Raw genomic sequence first — 24,786 nt, forward strand, 5'->3', positions numbered from 1 at the left:
ATATAAAATTTCAATTAGAAACAGACATATACAAATTGTTAGGGCTTTTTCCTCATTAATTTGCTGACAACCACTATTTTTGGTTGATGAAATAGATAAGCTGAGCCTCTAAAACATTGGCCAGCTCTATTTGTACATGGCAGCAAAAAGTACAACTCCTGTTCGTAAATAGCATCTAGAAAAAACAGGCATTACATTGGTTACTTGTGATCTGGCAGCAGTCCCAAACACAGTCCCCTATTTAAATTAAAAAATTCTAGTAGAAATGATGCTGGAGAAGATTTCTCCTGTTGTGATACCTGATATTGGTATAGCTGCAGATAAAATGCTATTTTAGCTTACTTGTTTTGTGCATATTTAGCCACTGAATAGTTATTGTAAGCCAATCAAGTCAGATACAAGACTGGTTTTCAGAAATTTGGATCATACACCTCTTCCATGTATTTCAGTAGGAGTGCCAGATATCCATGAAGGACTACACTACACTAAAACCAAAAATCAACAGTTAAAATGCAATCAGAAGACCTTCACAATTATGGGACTAACTAGGCTCTCTTCACCTGCTGCCTAAGCACAGGTTAGAAGACAAACACTACAACTGTGCCCTCCCAGGGTAGGACTCACTTCAGCTAACTTGAGAAACCCACAGCAGACAGATACACATGGACAGCTAAACTCTCTTCATAATCTGCAGAAAGAAGTACTTTTAGATCCCAGTCCTATGCTTCAAAGTCTAGCTTTGATACAAACAAAAGCTGATTAATTCCTGACACTGAATAAAAAGGCAAATAACACATCTGAATAACTGCTAATAGGTGAATTTTACTTCTAACACCAGACCACCTCATTTGGTGGTTTATAGGGTGGAAGCAGTAACTATTTCCTGACAATAAACAGATTTTAAAACCCTAGGGAAAAAAGACCAAAACAACAAAGGAACAATCACTTCTCATTAAGAAATTAAAATTTTCCTTATTTTCCATTTATACAAGGCAGCACAAGGCTTTTATTTTCAGTTCAGCTGGTCTCTGTAAATTCTGCATATGTTAGAAACATACATTAAGTCTTCAAACCAAGGCCTTTAGGAAAGCACCACATACATGTAATAGAGTACACTTTCTCCAGCAGTGATATAATACAGAAGGTGCTTTTGAATTAAGCATTAAAGTGCTGTTACTATCAGGAATACTGACACTTGACACTGCCTGAGGTGCAAACAGGGTGGAGGAGGGAGGGAAGCATAGATGAAGGAGGAGCTTAGCCAAGCATGTGAAATGGTGCAGCCTCACCTTTCTCAACATGTCATTTTGCTCCACGTTGTGGATCTTGCCAGGGCTAATTTCCCCTTTGAGCGTGTACTCGAAGAACTTGCCGCTGACATTGACCAGCAGGGTGGTGAAGGGCCTGTCCTCCTGGGAGCAGCTGAATGGTTTGTCATGGCCACTCGTGGAGGGGGTCCCATATCTCAGGATCACCCCAACTATGAGTCCTGGAAGAGAGGTAAAAATCCATGAGGCTGATTTGATACTCCTGCACTATACAAGTCTCAAACATCATCCAAGGGATCATGCATGAACTTTACAAGCATATGGGCATCATAAACACATTGAAGTCAATTCCTACTATCAGTTTCCTGCAGGGGAAGAGAGGCCCTGAGCACATCAAAACTACCAGTGAATCTGAAGTATCTGGTACCTGACTGAAGTGACAAACAAAGAGCTCCATTTCAGTTTTTGTCTTCCTCACCCTCATTCACACCTTGAAAGTGTAAACCCCCAGTCACATGAGAGGCTGAACATTAGGACACATCAAATACATTTCTCCTGCCTTAGGACAGAACCAAGCAAACACTATTGCCAGAAAGCAATGACTGCTGGAAACACATGACCATAACTGATCTGGAATAGTGATGTTTGCCATATTATTTGATGCTGCAGCAAGAACATTTTAGTCTTAAAATTCTAGGCAAGTAAACAATGCCTGCTGCACAATCTTCTGTGTACTCCACAAACTTTAAAACTAAGACAGATGACATGCACAAAGAAGTCACTATATGTCATTTGCAAGCATTTTTCACATTTCATATAAACAAAAATAAAATAAGGTGTAAATGAGCAATCATAAGAAATCTGGGATTCAGGAAGATAGGACAAATCACTTAGGCAGCAGAGAAAATCCAACCAGAAAATCCTACCAATAACAAATGCTTCAGACTCAGTGACAAAAATAATTCCTAACTTAATGCCAAGGGTCTGGAGAAGAACAAAGTTCCAACTGAGCACCATTCCTGTTACAATGTGCTAAGAAAAGAACATCTGCAGAGAGAACATATAAGAACAGTCAAAGTGGTTTTGTTCTGGTAAGCAAACAAATTGATACCCACTTACTGAAGGCTCCCTGTTGCCTTAGGATGATCTGCAATTTAATCCAGGCAACTGCAAGATGAAGATGGATATTTGGTGCTTTTGTTGACGGGTCAGTAGTTAGTGTTGAGTTTGCTCCCTGTGACCCTCCCTCTGCATCCATAGCTTCCCCAGAGAGTAAATGAAGCTGACAGATAGTAACCAAAAAATAAATGAGGTAAAACAAACAAAAAATCTACCACACATAACAAAAACCCCAAATAGACATATTGTGATGACATAGTGCAAAGAGTAACCAAGCTGCACACCCAAAAAGCCAACCAAAGAAACACATCTCATTCTCCTGAAGTCCATAGTAACAAAACTGTTTTAATGCAAGAAGATACAGCAGGTAGCAGCTGTGACACTAGTGGGAAGCATATCTCCAGCCTTCCTTCTCTAAGAACAGAGCAGCAACATGATCATTCCAAAGTAACCAGAATATTAAGAGACATTTTATTTAGAAAAGGGAAGTACATACTCAGAGAGAACACAGGAAGAGATCTCCTAAACAAGATAAATCTACTTACTGAAATTTCAATGCTAATAATTTAAATACACAGATTTACAGGAGCATCTCCTAACACCACCAGAGCATTTTGCAGCTATGTATGATGGATGAGGCAGAAACACAGCTCTCCACAAAGTGAGTTTACAGCCAGTCACCTCCAAGCCACTTGCACTACCAGTTATGGCTACAGACCCCTTCACCAACCCAGCCAAGCAAGCAGCCTAAGCTTTCTGCTGTTCTCACCCTACTGACCGCTAGGAAGGGCTACACTCACAGAAGACATCAGGAAGACTGACTGTGGTAAAAATCGATCTAACCAGCATCAGCCAGAAATCCTGTAGTAAATCAGAACGCAAAAAGAAAACTGTACAGATGAGCTTATACATAGCTGTGGCATAAAGCCAATTCAATATTGCTACTCAGCTGAGAATAGAGAGGGGCCACTTCATAGAGTAGCTTCTTAGGGTCAGAGACTGTCCTTACTGAATGCATTGCAAAAGCAGATGAGAAACCCCATTACTATTGCATTAGGAAGAGAAACCTGAGAGCAGGAGGCGATTGCACTATATGACTACAACCCACTTGTACATTCTCCTCCATAATGAGATATACCAGTTATATGACAATTATATTCATAACTAGTACTTCTCATTTGAAGTGAAACATTCTATCCCATATCCTCACTCTCCCATGGCCCAGCAGCACAGCTACAGGGACTTTTCATTCACCTCCTATTGATAAAACAGCAAAATGGGTGAGTTTTTTCTACTGAGCACCATGCAGTTTAGGAGCACGTGGTCTCTGCTGTCAGGGTGCTGTCTTGCAGCAGGATGCACCTGGACCTTTGCTGAGGCAAAAGGCTGTCAGAAGCAGTCAAGTGGGTAAAGCCACCCACAGCTCAGTCATTAAAGGAAACATATGAAAACAAAAGGGGCCCTAGGAAGACACACAAATTCCACAGCCAGTTTTATTAGCAAAATACTAGACATTTTAGTTAGCTCAAAAGATGAATTAGAAGAATGGAAAGCTCCCTGACTTACAAAGTTACAGGCATACTACTATATACATAATGTGGTCCCAAACCAACAGGTTTTGAATATTGAAGTGAAACATTAAAGCACACATTTGACAAAAGTTGTTAGTTGTTTTCTTGAAACTATTTGAAGTCTTCACAGAAAACTATTTGGAAGAATTTTCTGTTTTCCAATGAGCATTTCATCTTTTACACACTAAAAATTTACTGGACTTGTTATGTGATTTCTACATCACATCTCACTTGATAATACAACATTAACAAAGTTCAGAGAGTTCAATCAGCTCCCCAAGATCACAAAAAACTAAAACCCCAAATGCTTTTCAGGCAGAAGAAACAGCCTGATTTATAGCCTCAGGAAGGATGCCCTCCTAAGCTGTCTGCCATTAGGTGTTATACAGAGACCAGAGTATCCTCCATAATTCTCTCTGGATGCTTGATTTCAACCATTCCTGAAACATCAGAGTTGCAGCTGAAGGACAAAAGTAGAACAGAAAGAGAGATACCCAGAATTTTTCAATGGACAAGCCTAGACTAAATATTACTGTTAACATAAGCATAAATTCAGTATGGCTCTGTTGCTTATTTGGAAGCAAGGAATGGCTGCTGGAACCTAGGAACAGATACAGAAGAATCAGTACATAAACTCTATGTCACTCCTACCCAAGGGGTTACTGCTGAAGAGCTTATGGAGAACCTGGAACAAAAGCAAATATTTTTCTGACTGCTTAAGAACACTCTACCTCTTCTAAAAGAGAACCTCTAGGCCAAATAAATCCAGCACTGCCTTTTATTGCAAGACTGCAACAAGAGAGAAAAAGCTATAAATGGGTACAAATACTTCAAAATTTGAGAAGGGCCTTACTTTCAAAGTTTTGGGTTGTGGTAGCTATTGCAAGGGCAAGTTTACAACATTGCTCAAAGACTCTTATGAGTATTATCTCAAAAACTAATACCTAATAACCTGTATGCATGACTTGGATTCTCACTTTTAATAGAGAGCATTTGTGCCAGCAGCTTTCCTATACTATGCTGATCATGCAGGTTGTACACAAAGAACATCTTACTAAAAGTGAAGCATTAAATCCTGGGAATATTTTGTCCCTTCTGAAACAAATCACTATTGATAATGAAAAATACTAGATTTCAGACATAGTCATAGAATCATTTAGGTTGGAAAACACCTAAGATCACAGAGTCCAACTGTTAACCTGGCAGTGCCAAGTCCACCACTAAACCATGTTCCTAAGTGTCACACCTACACAACTTTTAAACACCTCCAGGATGGTTACTCATCCACCTTCCCGGGTAATTCCAATCCTTGACTGCCCTTTCAGTGAAAAAATAATCCTAATATCCAATCTAAACCTCCTTTGATGCAAATGGATTGGTCAACACCAATCTAACAATAGACCATTTAAAATGTCATCTTTACTTTTGGTTTTGTTTGAGTACAGAAGTCACTGAAGCGAGAACATGGATTCAGAAAGACACACATAACCACGAGTGCCTTTATCTGCTAAGAGCTGTGGTCTGTGTGATTTCCAGCCCAGTTCTCTGCTGAAGCTGCCCTGAGGTTTCAGGGAGAGCCAGCTGGCAGCTGACTGCAGGAACCAGAGGCATTCACACTTCACATCACACAGTTTGATCAGTGAATTCAACTTGATCTGAGGATCAGTGGAGTGGATCAATCCATGAGCTCAAACCTGTCTAGATACAGTTTCTTTCACACACTTCTGGTAAAGAGCTAGGTGCTGAAAGCTGAGGGTCCTTGCCCTCCAACCTTCAAACTGAGGGAGACTTGGTAGAGATTTTTCTGCTGTTTGCAGCTACTCTCTGGGGAGACAGAGAAGAGAGGGACAGAATCTTCTGGAAAGCACACAGTGATTAAGAATAAAGGCCACAATCTTGTTGCAATGCAGGTGAAAAAAATTAGGCAAGGCTTGTTTTTTGAAACAATGAAGTGGCTAAGCACCAGAACAGGCTGTCACAAAGGCTGCATCATCTCCTTCCTTGCATATAGCCAAATCTCACTCGAGTATGGCCATGAGCAACCCAAGCTGAGGGGGCCTGCTGTGAGCAAAGGGCTGGACAAGACTACCTCCTAAGGTCTTTTCCATGAACATTTGGACCCCTCAGACAGACACCTCATACTGCAAACATTTCTTTTAAATCACCTTAATTGCTTTCTGGATCAGGTCTTGGGGCTATCTGTTGCTTTGGAGCTGGGTTTTTATTTTGCTTAAATGACAGGCTGATCTCCTAACTCAGTAAGTCAGAGCAAAAGAAATAGCAATGAGTGTCACCACAAAAGCCAAAGAGATCCAGCAGGCCAGGAGGGGGCTGCCTTTACTGCCCCAGTCCACCCTCACCTGCCACCTGCCTTGGGCCTCAACTGAGCCTATCAAAAGCAGCCAAAAGGGGTGACCAGGAGATATTCAGCTAATTCCACATAAATACAGGAAAGCAAGTACTGTGATACATCACATAAAGCACTTGTTACTAGTACTTCTCTTGTGTTTTTTTGGTTTTGATTTTTTTTTAATACAATAGTAGTATCTTTTGGAAGTGACACTACAGCAAACCACTGAGAGGTTTGTGAAGCTGGATAACACTGTCAGTGGTGAGAGCCAGTCTTGGCTTGGCAGAGTTTGTCATCCCTGAGTGCAGCCCACACAGAGGCCAATAGCACATTTTACGTACCTGAACACCAATTTCTTCAGTGATAGAGAATAAAATACTGTTAGCTTTTGAAAATACACGCAATGAATGTGGGGAGGAAAAAAAGGATTTCTTATGTTTAGAAGTTTAGATTTTTCTTCCCTACATCCAAACTGAACTTTCTACCAGCTTGAGGGCAAAGAAGCAAAGCTGAAAAACACTTGGCAAGAAGGATGAAAGAAAGTCCTGTATGTATTTTCAAGGTGAAACACTAATAATAATACACAGTGTTTAACACATAGATCAATTTTCTTCTGCATGTTTACGTGCATCAAGACATTACACTTGGAAAGTTTTACTTTTAATAGCCTAAACAAATAAAGTATTTTTCCTATTACAGTCATCCTTTGAACATCACAATCCACACCTTCAAATTTCACAGTGATTTTTGACAAAGTTTCAACACTTGTACAAAATAATTCAAGCATTTTCTTGATCCAGAACTGAGCCAGTAACACTGCATATTTAAAAAAAAAAATCAGATCAGATATTACATACCATCTCCAGAAGCACTAGCAACTCACTCTCTATACCTATATTTTCTTGCCATTGATTTTACTACCCTGCATGGGAGGGCAGAGGAACACCACTATACAACCCCTTCAAGAAGGGTTAAGCCAGTGTCTGCAGAACCCCAGGCCTCTGAAAACATCTGTATTTTCCATATACTCAGCACTGGTGAGGCCACACTTTGAGTGCTGTGTCAAGTTGTGGGCACCTCACTTCAAGAACATTGAGGGGCTGGAGCAAGGCCAGAGAAGGGCAGTGGAGCTGGTGAAGGGTCTGGAGCACAAATCCTGTGAGGAGCAGCTGAGGGAGCTGGGATTGCTAACCTGGGAGAAAGGAGGCTCAGGGGGACCTTATCACTCCCTAGAACCCCCTGAAAGGAGGCTGTAGCCAGGTGGGGTCAGCCTCTTCTCCCAGGTAACCAGCAACAGGACAAGAGGAAATGGCCTAAAGCTGTGCCAGGAAAGGTTGAAGCTGGACATTAGGAGGAATTTCTTCACAGAAAGGCTGATTAGACATTGGAGCAGACTGCCCAGGGAGCTGGTGGAGTCACCATCCCTGGAGATGTTTAAGAAACAGCTGCATGTGCCACCCAGTGCCATGGTCCATTGACATGGTTGTGTTAGGTCCCGAATTGGATTTGATCTCAGAGGTCTTTCCCAACCTAATTATGATTCTGTGATTCTGTCTTGCACTCAGCATGGCTAATCATCAACTACTTTCTCAGTGGTGCAATGTTGCCTGTGTGGCATTCACCAGCTTGTCACACCGCTGCAGAAGATGCAAGCTTTGAAAAATGGGAAGCAGTTTATGTTCAGCAGTGTGAGCACATAATAAATCCTCACTACATTTCAGTTTAAAAAAATTTAAACCCAGCCTTTTTCAACAGGGAAGGAAGGCAGAGGATGCCAATTCTTGAAGTCTGGAAGAAATTTTGAGGATATCCAAACTCTAAAATTCTGCATAACAAGTTCAAGGTCATGCTTTGTCATTGCCTTGGGGCTATTTTAGATAAGGGAGTTAAAAGACAATAAACAAGCGGGTAGTTCTTCCTCCTTGTAGGCAGACATAGCACTATGCTATCAAGGGCATCTTTGTAATAAGCATTTGATTCACTTTTAAAATAAGCCAAACTAAGCATAGTTTTGAATTAAAATAAACAGATTACACAAAAAAGTTATTGGCACACTGTGCAGAGCCAAATATCAAATTAACTTGCCGGCTTTGTGCTGCCAGACACATGTGCACTGTGCACTTGTGCCTTCTCACAAGACTTTGGTTCCAAAAAACTCACAGGAGTGTAGGGATCTAGTTCTTTTTCATTTTGTGTTATGTTGTATGATTTACATACTTATATGTATAGCAAAATGGTTAAAAAAAATTATGAACTACAAGGGCAGGCAGGTATGTTATATTCTGTAATGCACATTCTTACTGACAGTGGGGTTAAAGAACAGGTTCAAAGTAGAAGATTGATTTAAAACACAACTATCAAGAGATTTAAACAGAAGATTGCTTCGGTATTTCAAAAGTTAGTTTCTGAACAGCTATTTAGTTTCACATACAGCTTTACATTTGCACAGGAGAACTATAGCCCCAAAAAAATTACTTTGTTCCAAATAATTTGGAGGGATGAGTATACCCTATTAGCAAGAGGGCAGCCACAGAAAGATAACAATAAATATGTGGCAAAATGACAGCCAGTAAGAAAAAAATGCAAGTTTTATTCTCCCTTAGAATCTAAAATTCAGAAAAGACCAAAAAAATGTTTAGAAGCATTAAAAAACCCCTAAACCCACAAAACACATAAACCCTGACCCAACAGCATCGGTCAAACAGTCTGAACTGACAGGCAGCCCTGGAAGGAGCTGCTGTCCTGTGGTAATCACATGTGGCCTCTGGTCCAAGAATGGGACTATGAGTCAAGGCTCCTGAGCCAACCCCAGCCTTAGTAATGACTCAGTGAAGGGCCTTGGACAAGCTACAGAAGACAATTTAAAGAGAATCTCAACTTAGAAATAAAATACCACAGTTATAAAGGGCACAGGCAGAGATTACAGTCTGCAACAGATTTCAACTCGGGTGTTTTCAAGTTTAGTTACTGCATGATCATTGTTTCATGCAACACAGATTAAAGCATTTAAAGCATTTTCTGTTAAATACTTCATAAATAACATCTTAAAAGCTCCTTTATACTTTTCAAAATTTAAGTTTCCCTCCTTATTTATAAAATCCAAATAGTGAAAGCCATACATGTACCAATACCACATATATTCCTAGAGGTGTGAGCAGCAATGAGCCATCACAAAAACACCAACCTCTGCCTCACTGTGTCTCCCTTTCCTTCCTTCACACAGGAGTGACCCCCTAACAGAGTGCCAACTGCAACTGGTCCCAGTCCCCTGCAGCTGCAGCAGAGCTGAAGCATTTCTTTCAAAGCAGGCTTCTAAGCCAGATGAGTAAAACCCCAAACACCAAGATTCTTCCCCCCAGGCACATCAGTGACCATGCTGGCAGGCACCAAGAAGAGCAGCAGGACCAGCAGCAGGTGTTATGGTTTATAACAGAAAGCTTTCTATTTAATCCTTGTGTTCTGTTACTGCTTTTTCTTCCATTTGCATGTTAGAACACTCAGCATATCTCAAACAGGAGGCCACAAGTTCATCAGAATCTGAAAAATAATAATGTCAAGTCTTTTGTTATGAAAAGATTCACAGTAATAGCACCTGGCTCAGGCACTAGCAAGAAATGAGCCTTCCACTTTAAAAAAAAAAAAAAAAGCCCAGAAAATAATTATCCCCCCTCCTAAAGCTTCAGCAGAAGGAGTTATTAATCTGTCATTGCAAGGAGTCAGGCTTCAATCTGTAACCCAATTGAAACTCATTAAGCAGCAACAATCTCTTTCCTGACACTGTCATTTAATTTTGAAGGTTTGACTTAGGGCAAGGAGGAAGGGAAGGGGCAGGAACTGCATCCCTCTTGCTACAGTTTTGGGTTCATAGATCCCACAATAGCTACAAGGAGTGTAGATAGGTCTGGTTTTTTACTAGGAACATTTTGACATTGCCTCCTCAGGCCTTTACTCATTTGTAGAAAGTAACAGATATGTGTGGAGGCTTTCATCCTAAAAACCATTTCTGGGAACTTCTGATAAGGATAGGGGCCAAAACAAAGTCTTAGGAGGAAAAGGACAAAAAGAAATTTGAGCAAGGTGAATGAAATAAAACCTGTACCAGAAAAGTTCTCCTTGAGACAACTGAAAACATTCCAGTACTTCCAGTACTTCTCTTCCCAAAGATCTTTTTGCAGCAAGCCCATTCCAATTACTAACAACACAACCTTCTACATGGAGAGGGGACAAACGTTTCAAGTTGGCTGAATTTTCAGGAAAACAATTTTTTGCTGAGGCAAGCCCCATGTTCTGTAGCTGTGGGCAGAAAAGCAACCAGCACTTGCAGATAAAATGGTTTGTGGCTTGCAGAGAAATGTACTGACCCAGAAGACAGAAATAGCAGCAAGATGACAACTCTGGCTTTCTGTGATCATTATGTCTGACCATAGAAGCCTTGTTATTACAGCATCCAAACACACACAGTCCAACAGAACATCTACCCCATCTCATAAAAGCAACCTGCCCCTTACAGATATGTCCCAAAGCAGACCAAGAAGCCACATGTTTCCTGTTTCTCCTTTCTGGGTGACTGCTCTGAGCACAGGCACTTCATTGACCATGGCCTTCTCACAACTACACCACAACTGTCAATCCCACTGGACAGCTGTTCTAACATCCATCCCACTATATCTGCTTTGAACCAAAAAAAGCTGGCAAATCCTCTTCTAGGACCTTATGGACAGTGTCCAGATGAGCAAAGGAATCTACTATTACTTGTTTTCATATGTAGTTCAAAATTGAAGTAGTTTTTTTAGTACCAGCTGCAGAAGTCAGCAAATGACTTCTGCCACAGCCTGCAGTGCATGAACAGTTTCACAGCACTTCTGCCTTCCTGACTGATTCCCATGAACTGGAGAAGAAGAAAGAATGCACTTTGAGCTGTAACCAAAAAAAAGCCATCCAAAAGCTCAGCCTGCTTACAAAAAGCACATTGTCCAGAGGTCCCACAGCTGCAATTCCCAGCCTCCTACACAGCTCATTACCACCCTTCTTTCCTCCTAAATTGGCACAAGCTTTACCTTTTTCCAGCTGAGCTCACCCTACAGTTCCTAGCCACTAACTGCTTGCTCTGCTCCCACTACACACTGATGCCTCCTTGCCTGCTCCCAGCAGACCTCAGGTGCTGCTGCAGCCTGGCATTTCTGCCATCCCCATCCCTTACATCTTTTTTAGCCCCAGTGGTACCAACAAGGTGCCTGAGCAATCACCCATTTCATCTCCTCTCTGCATGCCTCAACTCTAACACCAGCATGTCTCACTGGTGGCACAGAAGTGGATGGGAACCTATCATTTCATGTTTCCTCCTAGGCAAAAGGTGCCAGATGAGGGCTAATTAAATCAGGTTTACCAGAGATGAAGAGCAGCCAATTGCTGCTACATGTAATAATCTGACCCACTGACATCCAGGGCAGCTACTGACACCACAGGGTTTTGGTGCAAGACCCTGTGGCAGGACAGAAAAAGGTAAGGAATAAAACTCCCTTCCATACACTGATCCCACCTACATGAGCAGAGCCATCATGCACCCCATGAGCTTCCTCTTAAACAACCCATTTTAAGTGTGTAAACCCTATTTTTTATTTATGCTGTCTTTTGGCCATTCATTTTTCCCCCCGTATATTTTCTTGAACAAGCTCAAGAGCAAACATAAAAAACTCTCAGAAATTCTGTTAAGACAGCAGATTTTCCCACAATTTCAACACAACAGCTTTCAGCCCTACACTAAAATTGTGGGTTTGGACATTTGCAAAACAATCACTATAAAGCAATTCTTGCATCCCAAGGTAGAGGAGTACCCTCTCAGGAAGATACCAAGCCAGAAGAAGGATCTTCATTTCACTTTTTTCACACCACGGCACTTTCAGGGCTGTTTCAGATAAGCATTACCAGAATCTCCTCCAAAATTCCCTAATTTTTTCTCATGACATGATTTATATGAATTCAAAAATATCCATTTTCATCGATAAAACTGTATCTAAGCAGTTCAGTTGAAAAATTGCTTGAGTCAACTTGCTCTTTAGATAATTAACTGCACATGATACTTATAAAAACCCATTTATTTAATAAAAACTGAGGAATTTATACATTTGCCACCAGAAGTATGAACAACTCCCCCTGGACATAAAACTAGAGGACAGGGTGGACACACAGCCATGCTCACAATGAAGGACAGACAGCAGCAGGCCATGAAACCAAGCACTGCTGCTCACCATGCACATCCTTGACCCTTTTTGCATACATGAGTTTAAGGAGCCTGCCACATCACTGTTCAGATGAAACCTTCACAGGCTTTTTTTTCCCCACTTTTCCATCTAGATTTTTCAAATCAAGTACAGTATCAGCTAATTCTAGCTTCTATTCAATTTCACTTCTCCAAAGACTAAGAAAGCTGCATGACAAACTAATACAAGTTCCAGTGACAGCAACATTTAGTATTTTATAATGCATTTTGTCCAGCTTGCAACAGCCATCCCAAACCACAGAAAAAGTACCTCATTTAATAGCAATGCGCCTGCTAGGGCCCTGGTATCAGATAAGTAGTTGAAACTAACAGAAAAAAAAACCAACAAAAAACCCCAAAGAACATGTATAGATAAAAGGTTACTCCACCCTGCCCTAAGTGCTGAGACAATCTATATCCATCAACACTGCTCATGGAAAGAGCTACCTCGGGAAGCATGCAACTGGATTTTTGTTTTTAAAAGTTATGTGCTAGTACTGCTGCTTTTGGACAGCATGGTTAAGAGACAGATGACTAGAGACTTGGAGAAACTCCTCTTGAAACTTCTTTTAAAAGTACTTATTCCAAGACTTTCTACCATGTGAATTTGCAGGTTAAACAGCAGGGTATGGCACTCATTAATATCCTCACAGCACAAAACCTTGACCAGTAGCTAACATATAAAGACCTCAGATTTACTCCAGTGGAGGTAAAGGATCTAGGGCAGCTCATTGCTACTCCTATTTTGCCTCCACCAAGCTCTGGTTTGGTACCAGCCCTCTGTATACCTTGACATTTAGGGAAGCCACCAGAAGTGGTGAATGGCACTTGGCCAGAGCCAGCAGGAAACACAGCTCTCATCTCTTCCTCTTCCAAGCATTAAAACAAAGAGAAACCAGCCCAGGATTTTCCTTATCTCCCATTGCTGCTCAAAGCACCAAGTCAGAAGATAAATAACTTTTCCTTTCAACCCACTGCTTGAGGCTTCGAGTCCAACACAGCATTTTCAGCACAACATGATACCTTTTACACCTCAGAAGAAACATTTTCATGTCTCAAAGTATTGGAGTTGAGTTCATATACACCTCATAGGCAGAAACTGAATGTCTTTTGTGCAATTCATGTTAAAAAAGCTACAGATGTGCTTTAAATGAAGTTCATTTTTTTCAGACACAAAGTCCCTGGTGCACTTGAAGAGAGTTCTGATTTAATGATTTGCCTTTTAAAAGCCATTAGCAGTTTGCAGCAGCTCCCACACATTTATCTTCCATGCTGTTCATCACGATGGGTGGGGAAAAAAGAAAAGTACACAGCTGCAAACAAAACAAATTAAAGTGTTGAAGAGTTAGGACTGACTTAAGTCTGACAAACAAATCTAAAAGTTCAAGCTCCGATTCACAGTTTAAAAACCTACTAGGACAAAACATTTGCAACTTGAAACTGTCATAACTACAGAGAAAAAGAAATGGCCAAAAATTTGCTCAAGCCTCCAGGAAAAAAAGAAAAAAAAAAAAAAGGATAAATTGCTTTTTTCCCCTTAGATGTCAGCTGAATGTTACTTGCTAAAACCACTTTTGAGTCCTAGAAAAAGCCACTTCCTAGGTTTAAAGACTGAGATGTTTTGGAAGAGTTTTAGAAAACTCCCAAATCACATAATAGATCTTTTCAATTTCAGCTACACAGCTTCTTACACAAAAGTAATTCAAAATGTGGTCACCTATAGCATGGATTGCCTTGGTGAAACACACCCATTTATTGACAAATACTTTTAGATTTGCGCATTACTTTCTACTGGCTAAGGGTTTGCAGAATGAAGGAAGTCAGATTCTTCACTTAGACTGTCCAAAAACTGGGAGAGGCAGTAGTTTCAAAGACAGCCTCCAACTCAAGCTAGCAAATTTGGAGTGCACAATGCAAGGGATGAACACTTTCCTCTATGACAAGTCCAACTTGCAGGATTTTAGCATTAGCAATCCTAAAAATTGACTCCTGTGTGTACAAAGATGAAAACAGAGTTCAAATCAGAAGTTTGCAATGAAAGTTTATTCAGACTATATTTCTCTAAGATTCTCCATGGCTTTTTCTAGAGACACACACAAAAACTTGTCTTTATGGAGCAGGCTCAGCTGCTTTTCCCTAGCACATCAGCAGACTTTCTGGCACATCTGCTGCTTTCACTGTTACCATTTCACTGACAGATATGGGTTGCCCCTCTCATTCATCTCCTCTGTTCCCTGTGGAAAATCTAGGTCCCAGTGAACCATTCAGTAACAAGTGGACAATCAGAACATGCAGGCTGCAGCACCACCTGGGCACTCCTAATACTCATCCTCCTAAAAAGGCAACTTGAGCCTTGCCACAGTCCCCACTGAGCAAACCCAAGGCCCTGATGTGCTATACAAAGTATTCTTTCTGCAAACTCCTTAATTTCATACAACAGGAGCATGGAGGCATAAAATTGATGGCTGCTCTACCCATCACACATGGAAGCTCACCTCTAACTTGAAAGAGTCTGGTAAGAACTCTGACAAAAGTAAAAGGTGGTTTTTAAAAGAACTGCTCTCACTCTGAGGTTGCAGAGTATGAGGCTTATTAAATATTAAGGCCAGACAAATTGCAGAGATGTCAACAAGAGTCAAGACTTTGCAATCCAATACTGGCAGGCTGAGCAGTCACTGTGGTATCCTCATCTAATATTGCTGGAGATTTTGCAAAAGACATAATTACATAAAAAGTAATTTGATGTTTTTTCCAGACAAGGAGTAGAAAATATTTCTGTTAGATCAACATTTCACAGTTCCAGTTTCTGAGGAAATATCTCATAAAAGCAAGGCAAGTTCTATCAAATAAAATTTGTATAATTCTATCTTGCTACATTTAAGCCGTATCCTCACTGATGCCTGTGCTTTAAAATAAATTTACTGTAAAAGATTAACTTGAGACCTCCATAAAAGATTTTTAAGGGGGATTAAAACAAAAAAAAAAGTCAAGACTTCTTAAATAAAAACAAACAAACAAAAAAATAGCAATAGTAAGAACAGTTATTTCAGCTGTTAAAAGAATCACTTACTACACTAGGAATAAAAAAATCCAAATAAAGTTATGAATATTTCCAAAGAGGCTTCCATAACAATTCTGCCATAAATTATGAAAGATTAGAAACAGTTATATTTAGCTGTACATTTCGCTAGGCTTCCACATCTACCTTGATCAAAACTACAGCCCTGATTCCCAGGACAGCAGAAGACCCACAGATGCTGGGGCAGGGAGGCCACTGTGACATAGCTCAGAGAGCAAGGAAAAGAGCTGGGTGATGACAAACTGACTAACAATGCAAAGACAAAAACACTTCCCAAGAAGCAAAGTGCAAAGAAGATGTAACCAAAACTGCAAGGAGCTGCATCCCCTGGCTTTTCTTTTCCCTCCATCACTGGTATCATTGCTTCATCTTAACTCCAACACTATGTTTCTCTGCAGAACACAATTTTCTAAAGCAAACTGAAGCATTCCACTCTGCGCAAGCAGCACAATAAACTTAATTTCAGTTTGCTTTAGAAAATTGCTCTCCACTCCCAGAAATCAGCAGGCAGAACATGAGAACACTGTGCTGGGTTAGACAGCTAAAACACAAAACCCAGCCTCATTCCAACACATGCCTTGGATTTACTCTAAGATTAGCCTTGCTACACCTCACAGGAGGCTGCTGAGCCCTAGGATCACGTCCAGTTTGTTGAAATTTGTTTAGGATATCAGCAAGGTAGGTCTCTTCCAAGAGTGACAAAGCCTTGAAGCAAAGCCATGCTGTCTGCTGAGTTAGATTCCAGTCTTGAGCCTATAAGAGTTACCAGGTGATGCCAACAACCACAAGTCCCTTTTCACCAGGGGCATGACCTGGCATTCTTGAACAAATAAGTGTTTAGGGCTTTGGTTGAGAAGAGCAGTGGGCTTTCCATGTTTCACTGATACATGAGACCATATGTGGGAGCATAAGAAAAGAAATTCCCAATTGCAGGCATCAGAAAGGAGCAGCTGCAAGCTGCAGTGAATGCTTTAGGTTTTGTTCCTTGCCACAGCTCCTCACCTGCAGGATGAAGCCATAGCACTGCTCTGCAAATGCATCTCAGGGTTTGGTGATCATGTGAACCTTGGGAGTAGCCATCACATTCCCAAAGAATAGAAGGAAGGAAGAAAACTTTACAGAAACTTTACAGAAACATGTTCCATGATAATAGCTTGATATACCACATTCAAGCTCTCTGCTAGAAGAAACAGAGACACCATGAGTAAAGTAGGCCTTTCAAGTCAACTGTTGGAGGTGATTTGCTGTTTTGGATACACTATCTCCAGCAGTATCTAGGAGCTGTTCCTCACTGCTGCTGGAAACACAATATCCTTCAGTCTAAGAAAAGAGCAAGTTGGACTAGTGCAGCTACAGCACAGGCGAGGCACGGTGGAACACAGTGGTTCATTTCCTTAGAATGGGCAGAAGCAGTGGACAGGTTGATCTGGTACACTTTCAGAGTATGAATATGACAGTCATTCTTTTTGCAGTATCCAGAGACCTGGTGAAATATCCTAGGAGTCCAGATGAACGTGGGGTATAGTAATATTGGACATTGGTATTCAATTTTCTGTGCCAGAAGTAACATGGAAGCTGGTTCACACAAACATACTATACAGTCCAGTTCCTTCAGTGTGACCTGTCAAAATCATCAAGTAGGAACATGAAAAAAATTTTATCAGTGACATGGCTATAGTAATACAAATCCAGCCTGACAGATAACAGCTGGGCAACTGATGTCTACAGAAGTGCAAATATTCAATTAACAACATCTCTGAGCAATAATCACAGGTGTCCTGATGTCAGGAAATGCAGTCACACCATTACCTGTCAAATCAGGGAACACACATACATGGGCAGAGAACTGCAAAAAAGCACACCACTGCATGCTCAAGTCTAACACTAGCAAAGATCCTAAAGATGGCAAGTACAGACAAAATAATTTCACTGAAAAGCTAAAGAAAACAGTGTTCAAAATATGCACCTAAGTGGCTTCTATAGCACTGTGTCTTCATCAAGGGAACAACCTTTCCCGTTGCTTGCTTCCTGTCCTCTCTCTCCATCTCTCTGAAATAGCTGCTATTTTCAAGCCCTTAGTTTGCTGTTCAAAGGCCTTCATGCAAGAGTTGTCAGTAACAAACTACCAGTAGCAAAACACTGTTCAGAGAAAATTGTCTTCAAAAAGCAGCACTAGCATTCACCACTTAGTAGCTGTATCAAAGTCTGGCTATATTTGCTTGTTGACTCAACCAGAAGAGAATCAAAGGCAAGAAAACCTCCTTCAGACCAGAATATTAATATTGTTTGCCATAAATGACACTCAATGAAATGTTGTATTTTTATTTCATATATTTGGTTTGTGCTGTTGCTAAACCAGCTACTGCCAATGGAATCAGAAGCCCCAGGCAGGCAAGACATGTCTGTATCAGACACCCTACTCACACATACCCTCCAAAACACTTACAAAACAATTTCAATGTAATTCTCTGTTTTAAATTACATTGTATTAACTTCCCATGTTTTATCTGTTTGAAGTGTTGGTTGTAGTTGAACCAGGTTGTTAGCATGAGATATTCCTAAGCTGCTCCACTAATGGAGCACTGGGAAGTGCTGTATGCCACCTGAAGGTACAGCAACTGCCCAGTGGCCATTTACTCCTGATTAACATCTCTTGATGGTTATCACTGAGGATAGAACTGCTAAAGTGCTTTATCCAAACATCATGGAAAAAAATCTGCATTTACCAACACCTACCCCATCAAGGGCATATTGGAATATGAAGGCACCCACTCTTGGTCACAGTACTATTTATATTTGAGAAACACAGGGAACATTTCAGCCTCCAGAATCAACTCTGATCTTCAGCCAGCACAGCAGAGTGTTCCTTGTTCAGTGCTCCTGGCATAACACAGTGCAGCATCCCACTCAGAATTGTAAGCACCTTTTGATAAGACTTGTCTGATAAGATAAGCACAGCTAGCAATGGAAAGTAGAATTAAAATCCAAAATTACAAGCTTTCAGTGAGAAATAAACAAATCAATCACACTTAGGAAGAAAGACAGCATGTGCTGTGCTAGTGTGTCTTGGACTATACACCATCTCTGAGTACTCTACTGTGCTTTTAATAAAAAGAGTATGTTACCCAATGCTAACATTTTTTTCAGCCCAAATACTCCACAATATACTGACAACTGAATAAATGCCCAGGACAATCTGCCCATTCATGGCTGCTGGAGTTCATCATTCCTACTTATTCTTCATCCTTTGCAGATGCAGTAATCCTTATGAATGCAGGCTTTCTTCAGATTGTAAAGAATGGCAATAGGGCCATAATGAAAATCAATCCAAAGAAAATCCAAGCTTTCAGAGCATGCACTGAAGATTTGTTGATCTGTACAATGGTCAGCTAGAAAACATACACACTACAAACAAAGCAGGAAAATGGTGGGAATTGAGTAAAAATGGTTTATGAAGCACTGCATCATTTAAATGTTCTATTTCAGAAATCACATGTGCTTCTGTATGGATAAGTTTTTCACAGTACCTTCCCTCTCAAATATGCAGAAGGGCTACCTTTCCCCATTCCTTTTTATTTAGGGATCAGTAACTCACGGAAAGAAGGAATGACAAAAATAAAAAGATGTTTCAAATAGGCTGAAACATTGTTGCAATTGTAAAAGGTATTGTAAAGCTTTCTGCTGCTTCTGTACAAAAGTATGTCCATGTCAGGTCCTGATGTGTTCTGAAGCTGCAGCAGTTAAAATAGTTATTGAGAGAAGAAAAATTTTTGCTGCAATGCCTATTCATTCCAAGGACCTCAAGAGAATTACTGCTTCAGTGACCCTTTCCTCAACAGCAGGCAAACCAGCTTCACAGTGCTTTTGCTAGAGCCCAACAGAAATTAAAAAGAAAAAATCTCTCCCAATTTCTAAAAATAAATTACACAATTGAAAATGTAACCCAGTAAAAAGATTTTTTTTTTCTTTTAACAGGCTGTATCAGTTTAAGAAAGAGGAATTATTATGAAATATGAGCAGGTTAAGTAACAATAAATGGGAAATCAAATTGAATAACTGCTCCTTACAGTAAAGTTTTACCTGGCTGTTAGACTCAGGCATAGAGAACCAGTTTTGGGATTAATTTGAGCTAATTATCCTGAGAAAGCAAGTAAGACTCTTCAGCCTGCCATATTCTTCTGAAATAAATAGCTGTAATATTTCAAAAGGAACAACAGAACTTTGGGGATAAGCACAGCATTATCATTGTTACCAAAACGTTTCAGGCTATGAGACCCAGATGGGTGCAGGAGAAACTGTCATATTTGTTACAATAGCAAAGCACTGACAAAAGGTGTGCCCAATTGCTCGTGCTAAATGCTGGACAGACTGAACTGCCAGATCATTGGGAAAACTCAGTGTCAGGCCGCCAAATTGTAGGCCACAAACATAACAATTAAAAAAAAATTGGCAGACAATGTCACTACAGATATAAAATTCACATATTCATTATCCTGCATAATGACTGGTCACTACTAAAGTATTTGCTTTGAGGACTGGATTTAGTTTCAATTACTCTTTGAGTAAAAGATCATATTGTCCAGCAGTCTAAGTGGAAAACTTACCATTAAATTCAACTCAAAGTTAACAAGGTGTGCCACAATCCTTCTGCCACAACAGTAACTAAAAATTGCACCAAATCAAATGGAAATAAAGGACTGAGAGGATCTTGCAACATGAGTAATGCACACAATGGCCAATACGAAGACACTTGTGGCAAACACCAAAACCCCACAAGGCAGGAAACCCCCCATTTGTTGTTTTACCAATACTCAGACACCCTTGAAAAAAAAAATAAATAGTCACCTCTTTTTATAATAGTTGACTAGAAAGAAAGGGCCACAAGAAGTCAAGTCCCTCCACTCCTCTGTGCTGGGTTAAGATCCATGGGCACTCCAGCACCCCCCAGTCTCTAACTCACACGTCTCCTGTAAGAGAGGTGGCAGCCTGCCCGCTTTGCATGGCTGTAACACAGGAGGAACAGGGATGTGTGGCAGGCACAGTTAGATATACAGAGTCAGACCATGTTTAGCTGGGGCTCTGGGTGATCATTGCAAAAGCAAAGAGCATGCACAGCATCAACTGCTTCAGAGCAGAGGTTCCGCTTTTCCTGGAACTGTGAAGGCAGCACTGACGGAAATCTCTGAGCAAGGACAGAATCACAGCTCATGGTCTGATTCAGCAGTCAGTTTCCCAAGCTACCTTGAGCAAACCTTTCCTGTTGCACTTCAGACCTAGTATTATTTTCCATCTTTAAGAGGCAAAAATTAAAATGAAAATGTTTTACAATGCTTGGATACTTCTCATGGAGCTGTAAATATGCATACTTTTTTTTTCTCCATCCCATATAAACAGGCAGTGATAAAACCTGGGTTCCAGCTTCAGGCTGATAAGCAGCATTAGCCCAACTATTCCCCTACTCCCTGCTATCATACCGTTCCTGTAGGTGTACCAAGCAATGAGGAATACAAAGAAAAAAATCATCAGCATAAACAGGTGACTAAAAATATTTTTTAAGGGCTGAGCAATTTACTTGTGGTGGTTCAGAGATGGTGCAACTGACATTGACTTCTGAAAACCTTTGTCACTATTTACCTCAACAGCCTAACCCCACTCACAGCCAGGACTCTCCTCCTTCATTAAGTTCCTAAGAGAAAGTGTTCTTTTTCAGGACTTCCTATTTATTATCTCAAAGATTTGAGGTTCTTGGACTGTGACCCACAGACTAAATAGAAAGGTCAAACAAATAGCACAGGAATATAGCAAGGAAAACTAGACTAGTAAATCAGAATATTTTTCTTCTTTGCAGAAAGCTAGTTTTTCAACCATTGATTTGCTACCCCTAAAAGAAATTCATATCACCCCCGATATTTCTGTCTTTCCATAGTCAGCATCTCAGGCCATTTCAATAAGTCTGAATCCTCTGCCTTCATCTCTCTGCAGACACAATTCAGACAAGTATTTCTCCTTGGGGTACCTTTTGCTGCAGGAATCTGTTCTGCAACTCCTTCTGGCCAGGTTAGGTGACTTCTTCAGTTCTGGCTGACCTCCTGCTCACTGAAGCTTACAACAAGGCTGCTTGATTCTCAAGCCCATCAAATCCTAAATCATAGATAAACTTTCCTGGCCAATACAACCACTTGCCTAACAGAACATGTCCTGCAAATGTGACATCCCAGTAGTAGTAACTCCTGGTCCAAGAAACTTGGTCAGTTCAAGTTACAGTAGGAAAACCAGCTTTGTTCCAGACATTACAGACATTTTAAACATACAATACTGTTTTCAAATTTATTTTCCTTAGCTTTGAAGCCCAGCAGTATGGAAAGGACCTCTGGCAAACTGCTGCTAACAGAAATCAGTAATGTCTTCCCAAACCTCTTTAACAGCTCTAGAAGACCTTCCTGCTTGCACCAGTTCACTGCCTCCAAACCTCAGAAGGCCCCTTTTTGAACAGGAACTTCCCATAAATCTGCATTTGTCAACAAGCTGCTCTCCCAATCCTCTCAACCAGTAAGGCAAATACAATGTAACAGGAAAACCACCTACAGTAAGAGCAGTTAAATTTAGGAGTGTACCTAACTATTAACTTCAGGTGTATCAGCTTTCTACAGGCATATATTTATCTCAGTATATGATTCACAGACTTTTTATATTCTCCACACAACATACACTCAGTTTATGTATCAGGACAACAGAATGATGAATCTAAGTTTCAGTTGAAATGTTTTTCTGGTGTTATTAAAAAAACCCCACCATATCCACATGTAAAATAGTGTATTTCCTATACTAAATCAAATACAAAGAAATACTGTTTCCAATCAAGTGCAGCATCAGAAGTCTGTCTCTGTGCTCAGACAGGGTATTACACAAGAACAGGCTATTCTGGAAAGTGAGCAATTCAGCTCTGAGGTGTGCATGTTGTGTGTGGGTGCACACACATGGGTCAAATGTGATCTGTTCAAAGATCAAAAATGCCATGCACATGTTGCATCACTGGGATTCTGGCACGTTGACATAATTACAAAAGCTCCAATTATTGTTCTTATGCATTGCCCTTTCCTGCATTTAAGTCTCCTGAGGATCTTGGAAGGTTTAACTTACTAAAGACTGCTTTTTTTACAAACTTGTTATAAACATGTTACTTATTATAAATGTTACAAATTAACTCAAATTTCCTTGCTTACTGTTCAAGAAGAATTCTATAACATAACCCTGGTGGTAAATAGTCTCAATGGTCCAAGCTTTCTTCTCACAGCTGTCAAATCCATACATTGCTCATGAGGCAAACTTTAAGCCTTTTTTTAAAGTATAAGGGCTAAAAACTAGGTTTTGGTCTTGACACAGTCTATTAGCAAGTTAAAAAACGTTAGTTTGATTCTTGTTATGATTAAATGGTCCTAGAGATACTGGCATCTTTATCTTTCACTTTACTGCGGACAACTGAGAACACAGAAACAAAGCAAGAGAGGGTCAGGGAAAAAAATTTCTTATAACACAGACAGCAAAAGTTTAATCTGAACAAAATTCTCCTGTGCCTTGAAAACCAGAACATCAAAGGAGCCAATGTTGAAGTGAAAGCCTGGACTGTAGATATGTAGAGAGACATAGGAATTCATGTCTTACTCACATATTACCTTGAAATATCTTCCACAGCTTAAGCAGCTTACAGGTGAAGACAAGGCACAGATAGTTTCATTAGTGGTCAGGGGAACCAGTCTCAGTGAGGAATACTGTGGTAGCAGGAGGAAGATAAAAATGACAAGCTATTTCAGCCATTCTAATATTGAGCCAATCCTCACATTCCCATGAGGCAGAGAAGTGAGCAAAGGTTTTTAGTTTAGAAAGGGGAAAAAAAAAGTAGGTCTGATGTATGGAGAGGAATTGAGGCTGTCAGCTTTAAAATAAACTATTTTATTGCACCATGGAGAGAAATGAAGTAACAAGGGAAGAGTGTTAGGAGAGTCCCACAAAAAAACAGGCAGTCAGCATAAAATTTCTCAGAGAGCTAAAACACATGACAATTGTAATACCCACAGGAACCATTGGAGAGCAAGGCTTATGTGTCATCATCATGCAAATGAAGGAAGAAGAGCAAAAGGAGGCTAAAAAAAATTGTATAGACATCATGGTCCAAAAACTGTGGGAGTCTCAACCTTCTCTTAGGGCTGTGGTAGAGGGAGCACCTAATGCAGAAAAACAACTTGTGGCCTGGTACCAGAGAGGTAAAGACAATCTGTAGGGTTGTCTGGTATTTGTTTTAAGAACATAACTATAAGTTTAAGCAGTATCTAGAAGATTGAGACCCTGCTGGGGGGCTTTAGCTTTCACAGGCGAAGGATAAAGTGATCATAAATGCAGAGTAGATCATGCCTACACCTCCTGCCCCAGCCTTTAAAAGAGGGGCTATATCATATGTATGAAGAAAAGATAATGCAAAAGTTCCCCTATATGTGATTAGGATTGACAAAACACTAGCTAGCATCATAAGCACCTGATGCAATGAGGTTAGATATTTGTGTTTGAAGTACAGAGAACAAAAAAAAAAAGTAACTGTCCCATCTTTTATACTTTGGAAGAGATCCCAAAACCATTAGGATCAAAAAATGAAAATGTTGAAACAAGTAGACTCAAGCATTTGCCAGCAAAAGCAATAAACCCTTTTTATGGCTCCCTGAGGAAATGGGGGACATAATCAAGTACTAAGTATCACCAAGATATCTATGTTGACATTTCTCTGTTTCGTGCAGGCACATATATAATCAGAGTACGCTGTATTTTATTACTGCAGCTTAACAAGCAGACCATCATTAGGAAATCACTCACTAACTCTCAAGTCACATAGAGCTGAGGAAAAGATGCATTTTATATCTATGTATCTCTGTAAAAGATAATCAGAAAGAGATTGTGTGTGTGTGCTTGTGTGTGTGTGTATACACACATTGCTTTACCATGAGTGAACATGCTTGAAAGAAGGTTAAGAGTCTCTAGATATAAAAATCAACTTCATAAGCAAATTTTTGCCAAGTCAGACATACTGCTGTGAGAGATCAAAAGCAATAAAGGTTAGCCTGAAACAGTGTCCTGACACTCAGTTGTCTGTG

The 24,786-nt window shown here is 40.3% G+C and overlaps 1 protein-coding gene across 1 annotated transcript in view; it reads right to left on the minus strand.

Annotated features, from left to right (window-relative positions):
• Positions 1-24,786, minus strand: part of SLC9A7 (solute carrier family 9 member A7) — a 69,020-nt gene that overhangs the window by 35,185 nt on the left and 9,049 nt on the right. Inside the window, exon 2 of the mRNA XM_054628062.2 lies at positions 1,290-1,489. Coding sequence (XP_054484037.1) covers positions 1,290-1,489 — 200 coding nt within the window. The remainder of the gene's footprint in view (positions 1-1,289; positions 1,490-24,786) is intronic.

Source organism: Agelaius phoeniceus, chromosome 2 (genome assembly GCF_051311805.1).
Source record: "Agelaius phoeniceus isolate bAgePho1 chromosome 2, bAgePho1.hap1, whole genome shotgun sequence".
Taxonomy (NCBI): domain Eukaryota; kingdom Metazoa; phylum Chordata; class Aves; order Passeriformes; family Icteridae; genus Agelaius; species Agelaius phoeniceus.